The sequence below is a fragment of the Grus americana genome, chromosome 2 (genome assembly GCF_028858705.1).
Source record: "Grus americana isolate bGruAme1 chromosome 2, bGruAme1.mat, whole genome shotgun sequence".
Lineage (NCBI taxonomy): Eukaryota > Metazoa > Chordata > Aves > Gruiformes > Gruidae > Grus > Grus americana.
Genome location: NC_072853.1, coordinates 47200001 through 47219170, shown reverse-complemented (window position 1 = coordinate 47219170; position 19170 = coordinate 47200001). Strand labels below are relative to the sequence as shown.

Below are 19170 nucleotides of genomic sequence, written 5' to 3'. Positions count from 1 at the left end.
ATCCCTCACTACTCCTTGCCAAAGGCTTATCACTGACAACTAATCACAAAGAATTCCTTCCCCTACCACCACTCCCAAAATATTTTCTAATATGTTCATGCTAATATCTTAAATGAGCAAATAATCCTTACTTATCATCTTGTTAAAATTAATAAACAAATGTACTATAATTGCACACACAGCACAGAAGGGTTGAAGTGCTGGAAAACTCTCTTCTCAAGAGGAAACACTACATCTTGTGTGTGCTTTGTGGACTACACTCACTATTTCCAAGGCCAGTATTTCAGTAGCTGTTTTATAAAAAGCCTTGAAATAAACCTGAAGCCTATTTATCTTCTCTTTTTTTTCTACTCTTTGTGTGCAACTAAATCAGTCTCCAACCTGACACTTCCTGAGTAATGTTTCTACAATGTATTTTTGTATTTTTTAATGATTTTTTGATCCTAAAAAAAAGCAGCACTAGTCAGTTCTAATGGCCACAGGCAAATCCATGGTTTGGCACATCGCTGAACATCTACAGCTGACAGGAGGATCAGGGGATGAAACTTAAGGCTTTGCTGCCTTGTGTTTTGCAGAGCTCATGTTTCACAGGCTTTAAATAACTGGAGCTATGGAAACACTCTTTATGCCTTAAACTTTGCGCATCAAAAATGGTTTACCTTGGTTAGTGATTTCCTTGATCTGATCATTAAAAACTGCACAGCCCTTAATTAACTAATTCAAGGTAAGAACATGTTGGTTTTTTTCTGGAAGGATGAAAAGCTTTAGGGTAGGATTAGTGAGGTCCATTAATTTTTGAAATTAAATGCTGTCCTTTTGCTTTCTCATATCTCAGATTCTGCTTTTCCATCAAAGACAGAAGCAAACATCTCTATTGTGTAAAAGTTAGCTGGCTGTAGCCTGAGTACGGCCCATGGAAATTTGTCCTTGCAGACTTAATACAAATCCTCCCATGTGAGATAGGAATGGGCTCTAAAGCTAACTTTATATCTTTTACCACTGCCACTTAAAAGCCTCTTATGTTTTCTGTCATTAATCCATACCCTCGTCAGGACCTTGAGTGTACCATCAGGCCTTGTTTTTTCTGGCCACCTCTTCTGGGACCCCCACATCTGTGCCGCTTCCCAGGACCCCCACTGAAGCTGAGCTATGCTGTGGGCAAGTGGGGGCCAGGCTGCCCACCCTCTCCTGCTTGTCTGCTGGTCACTGGGCTGGCAGTGGGACCTGCAACTGCCACCAGCCCTGCCCTGTATGCTGCAGGGTGCTGTGGGGCTATGCCTGCATCAGAGAGAGCACTGTCCTTGGGTCATGGCCACCCTCAGTTCCCTGACTGCCTTCCCTTACGGAGGAGCCTTGCTCTTGCTGCTCTCCAACAATGCTGGTGATCAAATCTGCTCCAAGTACTGACATGCCATTTGTAGAAATATTTCCCTTCAGTGCTCTGCTGCCAGTCTTGCTTTTGAACTGCTTCACACGGGATCATTTCCTTCCTTGTTCGCTACTTAGAAAAACGTTTGGAATAGCTTCTTCCAAAGTACCGTATAAAAGTACTATTGCATCCAATCTAGTTCCATTTTCAACAAAATCTACAGCAAACCTGCTCTGTGAAAATACTACTAATTTCATTTTGCATGCTATTTGCTAAATTAAAGTCTCCATAACATTACACTGGTTTCTCCACAGTTTCAGAATTTTGCCCCCTTTTGATACTTTCTCAAAGGTAAAGCATTGACCTGAAATGTGTGCTCCCAAGATCAGATAGGGAATGTCTTCTATTCTTGCCTATTTCATCACTTGGTCTAGTCAATAAATTGTCTTTCTGAGCCTTTTTTGCTGAAATGAACAACAAGAAAAGGTCACTGAACTAAAGCAGTGGCAAGGTAAAACTCAGACTGTGAAGTGGGTTTGAACAGGCAGCTTTTGTGACTCCTCTGTTGGCTTTTGCCTTCATATATTGAACCAGAGGCAACAAGGCAAACTTCTTCTGTGGCACAATTTTAAAGAGAGATATTGAAATTCATGAGATCATCTGTTGGGATAATCCTGTATGAAGAGAAGATCACCATACAGAGTGGGTCCACTTTTCAAGCCTTCTCTCAACATGTAATTATGTAGCAGATCACAACATAGTTGACTTGAATTAACTTGTAAGGCTGATTGAGGAAGAATTCCCAACACAGGAAACAGAAAGTAATAATATAAAAAGTAATTTATGCCAATTAGGATGAACGGGCAGATGAAGTGAGGGCCTAAAATGGCTGCATGGCACTGGAAATTTAGTGTCCAGGTGACAAAGCCATTCCAAAGAAGAAGGAAGGAAGAAGGAGGCTATTGCACACCCAGCCTCTGACCTGCAGCAGAAAGACTTTGCAGAGCACTGCAAGACATGGAGCACTACCAGATGTTCATTTTTGCCCTCAGCTCTGTATATTCCTTGCTATCGCAAGTAAAAAAGCTCTTTTTTTTTTTTATGTTTCCTATGTTACGTGTTTCAGCTAACACTTGCCCAAAAAACAGTGAATTGTAAACATAGCGCCCAGCTGCCGTAACACCAGTAAGTGGTACGTGTAAGCTACTGCGGGATCTGTTGGTGACAACATTAGTTTTATGGCTTTGGTGGCTGATGTGTGTAAGTTTTAGAAAATGGGCTGCTGGAAAAAGAATATGTAATTTAAATGTGTGTATAAAGGCACACTGTCAAAAGAACTTGCCAGAAACACATGGAAAATACATAGGCCTATTAAGCAGGACATAAATTTAGCAGAGCACTCAGCCAAGCAATCTATATATACCAGCACTGTGAAACAAGTATTGCATGATAAGAAGTAATATTTAAGGAGGAAGCCAAACAATTTGCTTGATAAAGGTACACAGATGCACATGCACATTCAAATTTTGTATACAAATTGAATATCTAGATTTAAAGGCCAATGCTTCAGTGATTTGTATTATTTTAATTTTGACTTTTTTTCGTAATTAAGGAGAAGAAATCACACTGCTATATTCAGAAAATTGTTCTGACACTTCTACCGTCTCATCATCCTGCAGTTCTCTCAGTTTTGGCTATATACTCATTATTTAGTTCAATCAATGATCCAATCAGCAAATTAATAGCTGCATCCATTCCAACTCTACAAGGCCAGGGCCATGTTCTGAGACACCTTTAAAGAAGCTCAGAGGCCAAATGTTGGTCTCCCATCCTCAGGAATACAAAAAAAGACTACAGCATCAACGTAAGTGGAATTAACTGCAGTTTGTAACAAAGTACACTGAACTTACTCCACTGTCAAGAGAGGAGTCTATGTGGATGTGGAAGCCAGTCTGAAAGGGAACTAGATGATGAGATGAAAGGCAGCTGAGCCCCATTGCTATTTTAGGATGGAATAGGAGCACTGTGCAGTGCTGGCAAATATGACACAAGGCCAGTGTGAGAGACGCATCCTTCCAGAGAGGTGCGTGTTAGGCACAGATTGCCCTAGGGTCCCTACAAGGGTACCAAATGCCCATCTCTATGCAACTGAATCCCACTCTGCTATCTAAAACCAGGATGAATTGCCACAGATGCTAACTTCTCTATTATGGAAATACACTATACAGGGAAGCTATATGACTAAATTTAAAGAAAGCATCTAACTTTAAGGCAACTAAGGTTTATGCTTATCAGTACCTGAAGGGGGCCTACAGGAAAGATGGTCAGGGACTGTTTATCAGGGAGTGTAGTGACAGGACAAGGGGTAATGGGTTCAAGCTGAAGGAGAGTCGATTTAGATTAGAAGTTAGAAAGAAATTCTTCACTGTGAGGGTGGTGAGGTATTGGAACAGGTTGCCCAGAGAGGTTGTGGATGCCCCATCCCTGGAAGTGTTCAAGGCCAGGTTGGATGAGGCTTTGGGCAACGTGGTCTAGTGGAGGGTGTCCCTGCCCACAGCAGGGGGGTTGGAACTAGATGATCATTGAGGTCCCTTCCAACCCAAACCATTCTACAATCCTATTCTATGATCCTGAAGTACTTACAATATAGTCCATAGGATCTCTTGTGTATACATATATATGTTTTCATGATGAGGGCTGGATAGATTTATCAAGAGAATCAGTTAAATTGTCTTCCTCGTGGTTCCAGCAAAGCACAAATTAAAGCAATTTTTTTTTTTAACTGCTTTGCATTTTAGCTATGCTGATAAAACCAAAGGAAACTTTCCAACACCTATTCAATTGAAGTTGACTCTGCCTCTTTACCCTAACAGAACAGTAATGTCTGGAGATAAGGACCAGTACTGTGATTAATGTTCAGGTACAGCACACAGGAAACAAATAACTTCTCCAGCTTTCCTACAGATTGTTTGGCTTTGGGAAAGTCAATGAATTATGTCATGCCTGTATTTACTAATCAATAGACAGTGATGGAATATGCTTGCCTCATGGGAGCGATCCAATGTTAAGCTGATTTATTTTTACTGATCTTTTCAGAATCCCTAACATGCTATGTAAATGCAAAGAATTAAGATGCAGGAACCTCTGGCAATTAACATATTGGTGAAGGTATAAATATCTCATTTGTGTTGTATGAAGTTATGCACAGAATTATCTTATTAGAAAAAGTATATCCTAAAAATTAAATTAACTTTATGAATTCTAGATGTTAAATGACAAATGTAAAAAGTAACACTGTAGCATCATATACAGTTAAAGGGCATAATTCTTGACTAGGAAAAGATAATAAAAGGTAAAGCAAAAGTTTTGAAGATCCTGCCACCAGTAATACTGCCTACCTTACATGGGCAGAATAGTTCGAGATAACTGTCTCACACTTGAACAGTAGATTCACAGAGCCTAAATTCATTTTTTTAATTTGCTATTTGGCATATATAGCCCTATATATAAGTTCTTGGTACTGTAAACATCATTATAAACTCAGCATTAAATATGAAAAAAATCAAAATCTAAACAGAGAAACAGAGTAAAACATCTAAACAGAGAAACAGAGTAAAAGTAAAGCAGCATACTCCCTGCCAATTTCCTATCAAAAAAAAAAGGAAAAATAAGGAAGACAAAAAGTGATCTCAAGAGAGTTTAGAGATAGTCTTAAAAACTACTTACCTCTCATAAGAATGATCTTGAACTGGCATAGTGAGTGCAGTAAAAATAAATATCCTGTCCTGGGTTTTATACCCCAAACCAGATGTATGCAGGGGTAAGTACTAAAGACTATGAAATATAGACATCTAGGCCAGGTTTTTCAAAAGTTTATGCCAGGGAACTGGCAGTCTGAGACGCTAAAAGCCTTTTTGGCTCTTTAAGCATTCAAGACACTTCTACAGATTCATAGATGTTAAGCTCAGAAGAGAATGCCTGCACTGTAGAACATCACCTGGTTACTCTTGAACAGGAGGGAATAGTTGTCACTTTTTTCTTAAATAACACAATCATGCCAAATAACTTACAGATTAATTAGAACAAATATTTATAGAAAGAACAACTACCTTATGTAGAAATTTTTGTGTAATAATTAACTACTTTCATATGAATGGTTGGTTATAATCATTGTAAAAATGTTTCATCTTAATTCCAGCCTGAATTAAAAAAAAAAAAGTTTCATCCGCTGAGTCTTTTAATAACTTTATCTTCTAAAATAAAAGACAGTCTATTACTTGGTAAGAACCAGTGAGATCTGTGATGAAGTCACCACTCCTTTATCTCTAACAAGGTCATTCTCTCTCTGCGTAGCATGTTTTTCAGCTCCTCACTGCTTTATCAGTTATTCAAATCCACTATGGCTTCTAATATCTTTTTTCAATATTACTTAAACCTTCATATTACATGTTTCCTGAAGGCAGGGCAGACACTTAATTGCTTGATTATGTACAGATGTGGATTTTAAAAAGCATCTAATGAACCACACAGAAGCATCAAGCTTGTGAGACAGTCACCTTTAAGGTGCAACAGACACAAGAAGCATATTCCAAAAGATGCCCATATCTCATTCCTCCATCCCTCCATCTCCATGCTGAGCCAAGAGGGTATGAAGTGGCACGCATTCCCCAGACTCATCTGACTTCTTTTCCACTAAACGCAGCTATTGCCTCTAAGCAATACACTGGAGGAAACAGAAATTTTTAAAACCTTTATTTTAGTCATTTAATACAGTTTTTGACACAGGTCCAGTCCCACGGAGTTTCATCTGCAAAAGATTTTTGAAGAGCACATGACTAACTGTACAAAGTGAGACAAAGATACACGCATTCAGAGGGGGTTCAAAAAACCTTATATATCACTGATTCAGTACAAAAGGCCTAAAGAATATCCATGTGTCTTTTCTGAGAGCTGATATAGAGCTCATAGTATAAAGCTGAGAAGTGAGAACAGGCCACGTTGGGGCCATTCGTGGTAACCCCTAAGGAAAACAACTCACCTTTCCCTGTTTTTCATGTGGATTCTTTTATCCATCCAGAGACCGCATAGCCCAGGAGCTCAATGGCAGAAGGTACATGGCAGAAATTCTGAATAGTTCTGCAAGGGATCTTCCTGATGGAGTCAGACAATTCCCAAATGTCATGGGAAACATAACAGGAGGAAACACATTACTTCATGACCTCTATCCAAATATAAAATGGAGTCAGAAGCAATATACAAGATATCATCCTGATTTTAATTAAAATGCACATGAAAGACAATCACACACTCTTGTCTACTGGAGCACCTGTACCCAAAGGTTGGGGGTGTGTCATTGCAGGTGCCTCAACAACAAGAGATATTAAGCTCTTTGTACACTCTTGATTCATATGTATGATTGCATCAGCTTTGGGTCACAGTCACTGGATATGACTGTTCTCATCAGACAAGGGGGAAAAAAGAATGAATAAATAAATAAATAAATATTTTTTTAAAAAAAGAGAGTGCGTGTATGTATGTATATGAAAAGAACAGCACGTACTGTTACCCATCAGACACAGGGAGTAACTTGTGGCTTACTCATGATGAAAAGAGTTAAGAAAACACAGAATGAATAGGTATGAAGGCATGTTGAGGATGACAGTCTGTGACCAAAAGCAGCTGATGAGAAGAAGCATGTATATGGGAAATATTCAGTTGTACCATGCCTCAGCTGATCCAGGCAAGAGGTGCAGTATTTCATAGAAACTCTTAGAGCTCCAAGAAACAGCAGCTTAGTAAAAACTCTACAGATGCATATGGAATTCATCCAGTACTAAAATGTTTCATGATATGCCACACTTGCATGGGTGGAATGAAAAGTCACATCAGTAACAGACCCCTACCTTTGGCTGCACACTTCCATACTTGCTCATGTTTTCACACTCTTTCTCAGTGCCCAGAGAAAAGTAAATGTTGACTGTTTACAGAGTCCTCAAACACCACTTTCCAGCATCTTTTGCTGATTGAAGAATACTATTCTGTAATATTTGTAACAGTCAATTCCTTACCACACTTTTTACAAAATTAATTGATCGCTGTATTTTGACTGTGTTTAATAAACATAGCACACATTTCACAGCTTTCAATGTCTACCTACATCACCATCCCCTCCCTGCCTCAATAACTAATGTAGATGCTGCTTTTTTAATTGTTTCTTTGAAGTATTCAAAATCAGTCACTGTTAGAGGCGAAATATAAGGCAGGATGTTTTGATGAAACATATGGCACACAAAACCTCAAGCAGACTGATAGGGAGTACTGGAGGTTGTTCTTTTTTACTCCCTCTTCTGCAGGGAATAAGATACTGCTAGAGACCATCTGGGAAATCCACCCAGTAAATCCCTTGTTGTTGCAGAGATCTAGGACATCAATGATGATTTCAGTACCTCACTTTTTTCCTGTGGCATATTACAGTTGCACCATTGTTCCTATAAGACTGATGGTTATTAATCAGAACTTCATGGACGTTGCGATGCTTAGTGAGCTGAACTGTTGTAGATCCTCTTGGAGTAAATGTCTATTACCTAGGTTGCTATTTCCAGAGGACTGGACTCAGTAATTCAGGTGATACCTTAGAGTCCTCTCTTCTGGTAATTGATATTATTATCTACATCTACTATTTTTTTCCTAAAAGCAAAATTTCAGCTAGGTCTTCCTAGGAGGCTTTGGAAGCAAATGGAGGAGAACAGAGGAGAATTAACAGAAAAAGCTGGAGCAGCAAAAGGAGGGTTAAAAGACTAGCAACAAAAAGAAAGATGAAAGAGTAAAAACCAGTTAGATAGTTTTAAAGTTATATTCTACTTCTCCTTCGTTCCTCTATTAAAAAAATGACCTATTCACTTCTCTCACATCACCTTGCAAATCCAGTTACATGAATAAGTAAGTATCCAAAAAAAGCCTTCAGTGTTCTAGTGTACCTAATTATTCCCAGCAATTGCTATAGAGGGAAAATGGAGAGCACACAAAAGCACAGTTTGAAGGTGTATCAAGTATTCAGCAAGACATTTGACTATTGGCATTCATTCAACAAAAAACAAGATTAGAAAGGAAGATGTCTGTAAGACAACTAATAATAATTATCTTTATTTTAAAACCTCAGCAATATGTTGTTATAAAAGTCATATAAAGGAAAAAAAAAGAAAAAAAATCTTTTGACTTCTTTCCTCCCTTTCTTCAGCAGCTGACTTCATATACAGAAAATAATACAAAAATCAGAAGAAAAAACTAGGGGTAACATTTCAGGATTATCGATTTCTTGAATAACAATATAGTTTTGGAGGAGTGTAATGCGTGTAGAAAGTGGCCAATTATCAAGCTATTCATCACAGATTAGTTTTGAGGATCAGCTCTTCAACCTCTGCATCTGAAAAATAAAAAAATGACAGTGCATTAGCTGTAAATAATATTAAGACTAAATACAGTTGAAGTAGGTAGCAATTATTGTTGCCCTATTATATCTTGCTCAATTTACCATCAAATAGTTTTTAATCCTCCAAGAGTAAGATTTGCTCTCAGTCTTTTTCTAGTTGGTAGAGGAGCTGCATATGTGATAACAGAAGGAGAAGAAAAAGCTGCAGTGAACCATTTGACCTGGTAGGACTTTAATACAAATTCAATTTCCTTCCTAAAAACAAAACAAAACCAAAATAAAACACAAAAGCAAGAGTTAGGGATTGAAGATATTAATTGTGTACAAGACCCAACCTTGAAGCTATCTGTCAGGAACAAACCCTGGTTGAAGTCAACAGGAATTTGCCTGAAAGGTACAGACTTGGGTTCTCAGGCTGCTGAGTTATAAAATGTTCTCGGCAGTAAACAGGGAGGGAAGTAGTAATTTCATACACCTTACCTCATTGATTGCAGATACACTTGACAGCTTTCTCTCTTGTCTGAACAGATGTCCAGCCACTAAAACCAAGTTGGACAAAGTCCTGCATGCCCTCCAGGTACAACTGCTTGTTTCAGTATGAGGGACCAACGACTCCAAAGGTGAGTGTGAATGAGGATAGACAGCTGGATCTGTGAGTAATTCACATGCAATCTGGAACTGACGGCACCACTGTCTGATACTTGACCAATGTACACTTGTTCCTTCAAAAAAAAAATTCTGAGAAAATTTATAAAAGGTCCCATTAAAAGTTATTCTCTTCCATGCCAGTTTTACATTAGCTGGGATTTCATACATATACAGAGCCAGATTGTATTCTCCATTACAGATATGTAAATCAGGAGTAGCATCATCAGTTTCAGTTTAATTGTTCTGGATTTACATCATTGTAATGAATACCCTGCAGGAAACCAATTTCATTTTCAAGAGCTTTCACTGAACATGAAAACCTGCTACTAAATGTACTTCCAATGGAAGGAATTAGACATAGAACTGATGTTATCGTAGACAAAGGACTTTGATGAATGTGACTGTTAGAGAACGCGAGAGCATTTGTATTTTCTGACAAACACTGCACTGATTTTTTCATGCACCTGTAATTGTGTCTCTTCATAACAACGTTCTGTTTAGCCATTTAATAGGGGTAACCCCCAAAATCAGAAGACTGAAGTCTGGAAAAAACAGTGCTTTATAAATTCAACTTCTTTTTCAAGGCAAAGACTTATTAAACCATTAAGCTAACATCAATTTTTTGGTACCAAAAAGCTTCTCAGTGGCCTGTAACAATTCTCCTATCAAAGAGCAGAAAAAAAAAATCTTTTCTTCTTCATAGAACTAGATTCCTTTCTCCAAACAACCAATAGACTGATTTGTGGAGCTCTAAAATATGATTTTCTCAGCTTTCTCAAGGTGTTTGATAACATGGTAAAGCAAAATATAAAGGACTCAGTCTTTACAATGAGACCAACCTATAAAACCCTTGTGTATGAAGTAGGAATTAACAGGGAAAGAGAAAACAGGCTAGTTTGTCTCACTCTTGTGGAGGTGAGTGGGTAGGAAAAAAGGAGCAGATCACAAAACTCCTTGCATACACTTTTTATTCTCCTTTCATTAATGTTCTCCATGCTTAGAAGAAGAGAAGGGGCCTATCTCCTTCCACTGCAGTGCATCTGTCTTCCAAGGAGCTGTGAAAAACACTGGCATGCCTGCTACCTTTGCACAAACCTGAGTATAGCAGAGAAAGAAAAAGATGCATACTTCAGCAGAACATTTGAGCCTGCCTTCACACACCAAAGACATGACATGCAAGCCAAAAGATGTAGCCTTGTATCACCCACATATGATGGCGGCAGGGGTGGATTTCACCTTCAGTTCACTTCTTTTATCATTTTTACTTTTGAATCTCAGTACAAACTATTTCCAAGAGTTTAGTGAAAAGCAGCAATGATGGAACCCATTGGATAACAATTAAGGCACAGCTGGAAGAAGTCACTGTCCTCTCCTTGGTGCTGTGGTTGGAACGGTGGAAGCAGGCTGGACCCTTGTGGAGCTGCAGGCTCAGTCTGTGCTAATGTCTTGCTGCTCCACAGGGTGTGTATCACGCTGGCTTTGCATTCTGCCCCACTTTCATGTTGTTTGCTCAAAATCTAGTATGTCACTAACTGTTGTAATATGTCCTGCCTATACCTTTAACCAGACTTTGCTTCCCTCCTCACAGGTTATTCATTACAGTAGCAAACAGAATTTCATGCTAAGCCTCTTCCCAGTCTTAACAATTAAGCCATAAAATAAGGCTGTCAAGCACCTGGACTGCAGACTCATAAGATATTTATTTACATTAACAAAACAGCAGTCAATAAAGCATAGCATTACTTTAACACTTTCTATCGATGGAAATTAAATACAATATAAAAAAAAAAATAAAATCTAATTTTCTCACCTAGGTAGTGAGATCCAACTTCTAGCAAGAGAGATGAGTTTGTTCTGTGGAGACGATGAGTTGGAGTCAAAAACTCCTTGCTGAAAGGCTTAACTAACTCCTAATCTAGATTCATTACCTGTAACTTGGGCACTTGCAGCATGAACTAGAAGGGCGAAAGGGTGTTTTCTTTGTACCAAAAAAGCCAGCATTCAGAGTTTAATGGTATCCTCAAAAGAGGAGGAGACACTTCTATCTTACTGCTCCCAGCTTTCCTTCCTGCTAAGAGCTGAGGTAACCATATCATATAAGCACCATATGACAAGGCTCCAATTCAGCTGAAACCTATCTATGCCACTTCAATATAAATAATGAGTGATGATGAAAGAAAAAAAGAAATGAGAAATGGCTTAGTTATGAAGTAAAAAAAAAAAATTTTAAAAATGGAAAAAAAAGTCTCCAACACTGTTCTGCAATATGCCAAATTCCCACAATGCATTTTACCTCTTGCTTCAAGTAGATGCACACCTGTTTCACACTTCATTAAGAAAATTTTTTAATAAATTACTTTTTAAGTGACTCAGTAAGCTACTATCAGTCTATATAAAAGTCCACCATAATTCCTGAGGATTCCACTTGCTTTAGAAAAAAATTATATGCTCCTTTATATTCTGAGCATTTCCCCAAGCAAACCTGCAGACAAAAATACAGGCAGAAGGGAACTAGACAGCAATTTCACATGCCTCAGAGACACACTGTCAGATGTGATGATGTTCACTGGATATTAGGAATGACCTTTCATATTTTACTAAGATACAATCATATCTTTAAAAAGGAGAGTGAGAAAGAAACACATTGAAACTCTACCTTTCTCCTCAGAGACGGTGTCTACCTGTGGCTAAATTCACGTGCACTTTTGGAAACCAGCAGGATTCATGAGGCACCATCAGATTACAACAGCTTTATCTGCATACTTGCTTATTCAGGTCAGGCTGCTTGGATGGTTGTGCCCAGTTTCCTTCAGTAATGATGAGCTCCAACAAAGCAGATGTTACAAGATTCCACAGCTGGACTAACCACCAAAGATGACTAAAGTTTTAATTGCAGGAACTTCAAATGACTCTTCACCCAGGATCTCACATATGCTCTGGCTTTCAGACCCCATGCAAGGTTGCAATCTTTAAATACCTTCTTAGAGCAGGACCTGTATTAAAAGTGGACAGCCTGCCAGACTAACCTGCCGTAGTGTAAATGCACCCATTACAACACAAGTTTGAAGTTGCAATAGTTGGGAGCAAACAGCCCTTGGCAGCGGCCCATGACAATAACACTGTTCTTTACTTCAGGCTGAAGAAAAAGCTTAAGAAACACTTCAAAAGCCTAGCATTAAAGGAGTGACAGAAAGTAAGATTTTCCTTTTAGAAACTACATGAGAGCTCTGCCTTGTTGTGAACCACTGTAACTATAATGACATGCACATTAGAATGCAGTATTATAATTAAAGGTCACTGTATGCAGCAATCATTATTTACTGTTCTCTCCTTTAAAACTCTGCTTTTCTTTTCAGACTTAGAGAAAAATTACTAATCTTGTGCACTTCTCCATGCAGCCAATTACACACTCGAGCTAAACATAATGCATATTAACTTATCCTACTATACATCCAGAGGGCCTGGAGGTGTCCAATTTTTCTATCAGAAATTTTGTCTGGTAGAAGAAAGAAGACATTAACCAACTGTCCCCAGTTAGTAGGTATCTGGACAAAATGGACACATGGTGTGTGTCCTCCTTGTTACCCCACTTTAATGCATCTCCTAGGCATTCATGATCAAACTCCACATGTTTCTATCTGGGAAATCCCAAAGAGAAGGTTTGCATATTAGGAACGTCCTTTGCAATACAGACATAATGAACTATTTATTAATCCAGGTAAAGCACGTGGCACAACATAAGTGTGGTTGGTTAGCTCAAAAACCTGTTTTCCCATACTGTATCACAAGAACCTTGTTATCCAAATGCAGAAGATACAAAATCACTTAAAAGGAGTGGGCTTGCTATATTTCATTAAATAAATGATGTGGAAGAGATAAAGCTATATAATGAGATTTCCAAATAAAATATATGGTCTAGGGAAAATCAATAACACAAGAATCAGAAATCAAAAATCTCAGTGCTTCAAAGACTTCATCATGGTCATACAGAAACCCAGCAGTCTCACACATAAGTATATAATGATCTAAAATAATTTATATGTGCATTTAACTATTTGAATTCATAGAACTGCATTTGCAAAGCATTTACAGATGACTATAAGTCTTTTGTAGTACAAAGACCCAGCCCTGTTAATGTAAATTTGTGTATATATTTTTGCAGCTAAGCAAAATTTCACTGACTTCAGTTTAGCACTATACGGTTGTAGCAAGTTCTACTGCCGTGAACATCTGAGTTGTATTGGAGGAACAGTTCCCTAATATCAGCTTAACAAAAACATATATAAAGTATATATATACATACATACTTACATATATATTTATTTAAGACTATGAAAACCCATTTCTTCCTTGCATAACATTTTTTCAGTGAATAATAAAATATTTTTGACCAGATTTTAAGGTTATGTTAAAATTTGGCAACTCCCTCCACTGCACTCAGCATGTGGTCTTTTTACACAACAAAGAGGTTACCACACATACTTGCTGTCTGAAACTGAGGATTCAAAGAGTAAAGTTACACTGCCCACTGAAACGTCATTCTTGTTTAAAAAGTGTAATCAACATCAGTTTTAAAATTCATATTCTGAAGTAACTGAACACAGCATTCTTTAAAAAATATACCCAGTAGTTTGAAAAGTTGAATTAAAATTTGTTCACAGGGTTATCTAATCTCCAGTTATCCATCAGAGTCTTTTCAGACAAGAAAACTTGATTTATTATTCCCAAAAAACTACATTTCTTACAAATCACTAATGACTTCCTCTGTGTACATTAGAGAGGCCTGATTTTAGGAAAATGTTAAGTATCCCTATTTTGACATCCAAAACTCTTTCACAGAATGAGGCCACTATCTAGCAAACTTTCCATATAGCATAAGCATACAATTGCTTCAAATAGGTATTGACAAGATGAATATTCTAAAAATTGAACTTCCACAAAGAAATAGCCATTTTAAAAAAAACATTTGCCTATTAGCTCCCAGATTTACAAAGAAAATATGATGGAAAAACTACTTCTTTTATCCCAACTGTTTCTTCTGATTATATTTCTGCAGCACATACAAAATTATCAATCATAACTATATTGTCAAATGGTGGAGCCCACCACTACGCATGTGAAGGAAGTATCGTTTTTGTAAACAGTGTTGTACAGGCAAATACCTATAATGTAGTTTAACAAAACTGCTTGTTTCTAGAAAAAATAAACTCCCTTAAAAAATCTGTGATTTGGTGGAGGAGGTATGATGTGTTGATAATTTTCAACCAAAACCAGTAATCTTTTGGGTTTTTGCAGCTATATTCAGCTCTGATGTGTTATCTTTAAACTTAGCGACAGGTCGGAATGGATGCAAGTTGACTAGAGAAACTGTGGCTTCAAATTTAATAAAGCATATATAATGTAGTATCCAAAAAGGAGACTCGGAGAAGGCAGGGAACATGTCAGGCAACAGATCTTTTCAGCTCCAGCCCTTTGCCTGTGGGTTTCACAGAGTCCTGGCCATCTCAAGCGAGTAACATCTTCTGCAGGCTGAATGGGCCATTGCAGAAGGTGGTGGAAGCATAATGTATTACTTCCTGCAACGCTAGCCCAATAATTAAAATATGTTTCCCTTCATTTAGAAACCAGGTATTTTCTTCCCTAACTCTTCACATATCTTTTCTCAATTCTTTGCCACATAAAGATACCACAATACCAGCTTATAAGAAGTGGTATATCAATTTGATATTTGGTGAACACTGCAGATGATTTTGTCATGAAAATATGATTAGAGATTATGCTAAACACATTTGCTTACCTATCACTACCAACGATGCCATTATTCAGGTCTAATCATGTTTCATAACTGTGTAACTGTGAATGGCTGGAGGTTAGATGCTGTGAGAGCGCTGGGAGAATTCCTAGATGACTTCAAATGACAACCCACATACTTGGTGTATTCTGGGTGAAAAGGATATGTCAGAGCTGGCTCCTAGTAAACTATAATACCTTGTTAACCTTACTTGTTCTTTATTTCGTTTTCTTTTTGGTAGAGAATTAGAGTTCCAGCTAGTTCCTTGGGATACCCTTGTCCAAGTGCATCCAGTGGGTACTGCGCATGACTAGGAGTTTGATCTTCTGCATTGTTCAAAATTAATCAGCTAAGTAATGGCCAGAACACTCTTCTGGAGGGGCCGAGTCACCTGCATCACCAGGGAAAGGCAAAAGGACCTCCTTGATCAGGTCTAGGGCTTCTAAAACACTCTCTGACTCTTTAGCATGTAAGATCCCACTTAAGGTGTGTAGATGAGTGTATATGTATGCATATGAAATGCTGAGATGCTGTACAGTCCCATTCTATTCTAATACATTGATGTTTTTTGTTCCTTCTGAAAACAAGAGTAGAATTTCTCTGTTAAATATTAAATTGGCCACAAAAACATTCTTTTACTCTACAGTCAGCTTACAAATGTCTGACAAATTTTTGTTTATCCCAGGACCGTGTTCTTCCTGAAGTCTTCACTCCATATTTAATAATCTTTACTGTACCTAATAAATCATATACTTAAATGAATGAACTGTAAACATCAACAGGAGTTTCACTAGGACAAAAAGGGGAGACAAATCTGCATATTGTTGGCAGTATAGAGTGGGTAGAATGACAGTGAGTGATGAAAGAATATATCAATGTGGGGGATGATTCAGGCCTCTTAAAATCTGTAGAATAACAAAGAATGAGATGGCTTTGATTGTCATCTCAATTCATTACAAACAGATTTTTAACACACTTTATACTTTTTTTTTTTTTTGCATCTGAGTTGGAACTGATGAAAATTGGAGATGTAGCATTAGGCTATGTTCTTGTCTTAGCTATAAATGAGTTCCACATTAAGACTCCTCCCTTTCTTCACCAAGCTTATTTGTGTATTTGCAAGAGTAATGGCAGAAGCTGCAATGTACCTCAGGCAAAAGACCCTGTGTGTCTATCAAAATTTGGGCTTATAAAAGGTTCATTGGAACAATGTGTCCTGGAGCAAATAAAGATACCATTCATATTAGCCAATTTGGGACTCACTGTGCAATGAAGTACTGAGTAAATCCAGCTCTGGAGTGTATACATGCTCTGAGACTAGAGCTATTTAGAATATTTTCAATTAAGTGAAAATATGTGGAAACAAAAATATTCCATGCAGATAAACAGGTTTTCATAAAGATTTTATAGAGAAGGTTTTGGGATACATGATTTGCTAAACTGGAATGGCCAAGAAAGAGAAAGGCTAACAATCTCCCATTTGGTTTCTCTTTCTTCTACGCACCAAAACCAGACACTGGAGTTAAAAAAAACAGTTCAAGTTTTTATTTTTACTCCGCAGGCTATGAAGACAGGAGTTGAAATGTTAGCAGAAATAAATGTTGTTCTCTAGATATCAGTCATGTGCAATCCCTTTCTGGATATACCTAGAAGAAGTGATTTTTCCATATCACTGCTATTTTAAAGCCCTGCAAAAGATGTGGTCATTCAAAGTGTATCTATGTTGTCAGGTTATTTTGTAGTGGGCTACTTAGCATTTAGCATTAACGGTAGTTGGGTCCGGTACTAACATTCTATTATTGCTGCTGTAAAAGCGGTAATCCAGTTGGAAATTATCAGATAAAACCCAGGAAGTTGTCACCAATAAGATCAATGAATAAATTCTATGATACAGGCCATTTCTTCAACCTCCTTACAGTATGCCCTCATGACAAACACCTTTGTAGAAAGCTAGCTATCTAATCTATAGGATCTGTCTTTATCTACACTGTAACCACCTTCGCTTCTCCTTACCCACATAATGGAAACTACAGAGAAAAGCCCTCAGGGGATTACAGCTTCTTAAAGCAAACTTGTCAGTTTTAATTCAGGTTAGGTGTGGGTATAACACAAACAATCGGGAAGGAATCAAATCCATTCCTTTCAGATGTTGATAATTCACATGTAGTAATTTGCTTGGGCATAAGCACTTAACATTCATACGGATTCATTCTACAGATACATAATACATGAAATGAGATGGTCATCTTTAAATATACATATGTATATCAGTATATATACATATATATATCACATTATATACATATTTTAATATCTATATTTTTCAAATGGGTAATGTAGACAGTTCTCAATAAATGTACTGATGCGATTCATGCCTGATGGAGAACTGCACTGGTTTTTGTCAGTGTGTCAGCACAATATATATGCCTATATATATGTATTCACCCACGTACATCCACATACACTTAATATACGTATGGATCATATATGTGTAACAGAGCATACAAATCTATGTATAGCATTTGAGTAATGATGTGACAAACATTAGACACATTGCATTAATTGCTTAGCTGGGAATAACCTTTGGTTTGGCCTCACAAATCTTTTCCTTTTCTAAGCTACACACTTCATATCTGGAGCATGTGGAAGCATCTTACCTTGCTTCCATTTTCTCTTGACTCCCGTTCCATCTTGAGATCAGAAATTAGGAGAGTCTTGTATTTGTTCTTTCCATTACTGCTGTGATCATCTAGTCTGTATTCTGAAGTCAGCTGAGCAGAGAGGGGACTGTCACTCAGGTTCAGAGGCTGCTCATCCTGCTCCAGATTTGTTTTGCCATTACTGTTGGTTTCTGCCATCTCCCTGCAGTGTGTTCCCCCTGAAGCATTGGAACTGTGTCCCACGGTCTCATTGCCATTAAAACTCTCTGCGGCTGAATCATCTATTAAAAAATATATATTTTCAGTCACATGCCACATCATCATCTCTGTCCAGTTCAAACATACTTTATACCTTCACAATGTTTTTCAAAATAGAATCAAAATTGTTTATATTACTAGCACGAGTACATTTCTGCAAAATGTGCACACACACTCCTCCATGTTTTCAAGTAAAAACTTTATGTAAATCCATAAAATATTACTAAGTTAAGGGAAATTATCTGGGCTGAGACCTTAGTGTCACTGTGTACACAAAAGATAAGTATCACAAAGGATTTTTAGGGACAAAGTGACAAAGTCTGCCTTAATCCGTCTGTCCATATGTCTATGGATCTACTTAGATTCCTATACCATGCTCACTACTGCAGTATTGCATATTTCTGAAATCAACAGAGATGCACATGGTACTGAGAGAGAATCTAGTTCTCAGGTTTTAAGGGTGCAAAGCAGCATATGTCATATCCATAAACATCCTCTTGCACAGATACGATGCAAACACATCTGATGTATTCACTGCTGGCAGTAGAGATTATACTGGAAAAGTTGACTCCAGAAACAAAGAGCATCTCTTCATTTTGTTCTGGTGTTCATTCACTTTTCTCATTCATTGTGTGTCATAATATATTTAAAAATACTGCTCAATAAAGGATTAAATTATCAACCTGAAAGACACATCTGAAAACGCTGAATGTGTTGGTGTTACCCCTAAGATTTTACAGCTGAAATGTATGATTAACATGTGTCTTCACATGCTTATGGGTTTGTGTAGCCTGTGTTTGTCAGCACTGGAGTTTGCCATCTGTGCTACTACTCTAAACAATCTTTTGGCCAACAGGCTTTCTAGTAAAAGAATTCATCCTTCACTGCATTAAATGGCAGCAGAATTTGGCCCTCAATTTGCTTACTTCTTGTTCTCTAAAGCACTTCTTTTTTGGCAACTTACATGGTTTTTCTAATGGTGCAAACACCTGCCCAGGGCTCTACAAGCCTATGC

At 37.7% G+C, this 19170-nt stretch overlaps 1 protein-coding gene across 5 annotated transcripts in view; it reads right to left on the bottom strand.

The window, feature by feature from the left end:
* The window catches only part of NOL4 (nucleolar protein 4), a 200426-nt gene that overhangs the window by 66815 nt on the left and 114441 nt on the right, over positions 1-19170 (bottom strand). For all 5 annotated transcript variants that reach the window (XM_054818073.1, XM_054818072.1, XM_054818074.1 and 2 more), the window contains one exon: positions 17895-18178. In XM_054818073.1, the coding sequence (XP_054674048.1) occupies positions 17895-18178 (284 nt within the window). The remainder of the gene's footprint in view (positions 1-17894; positions 18179-19170) is intronic.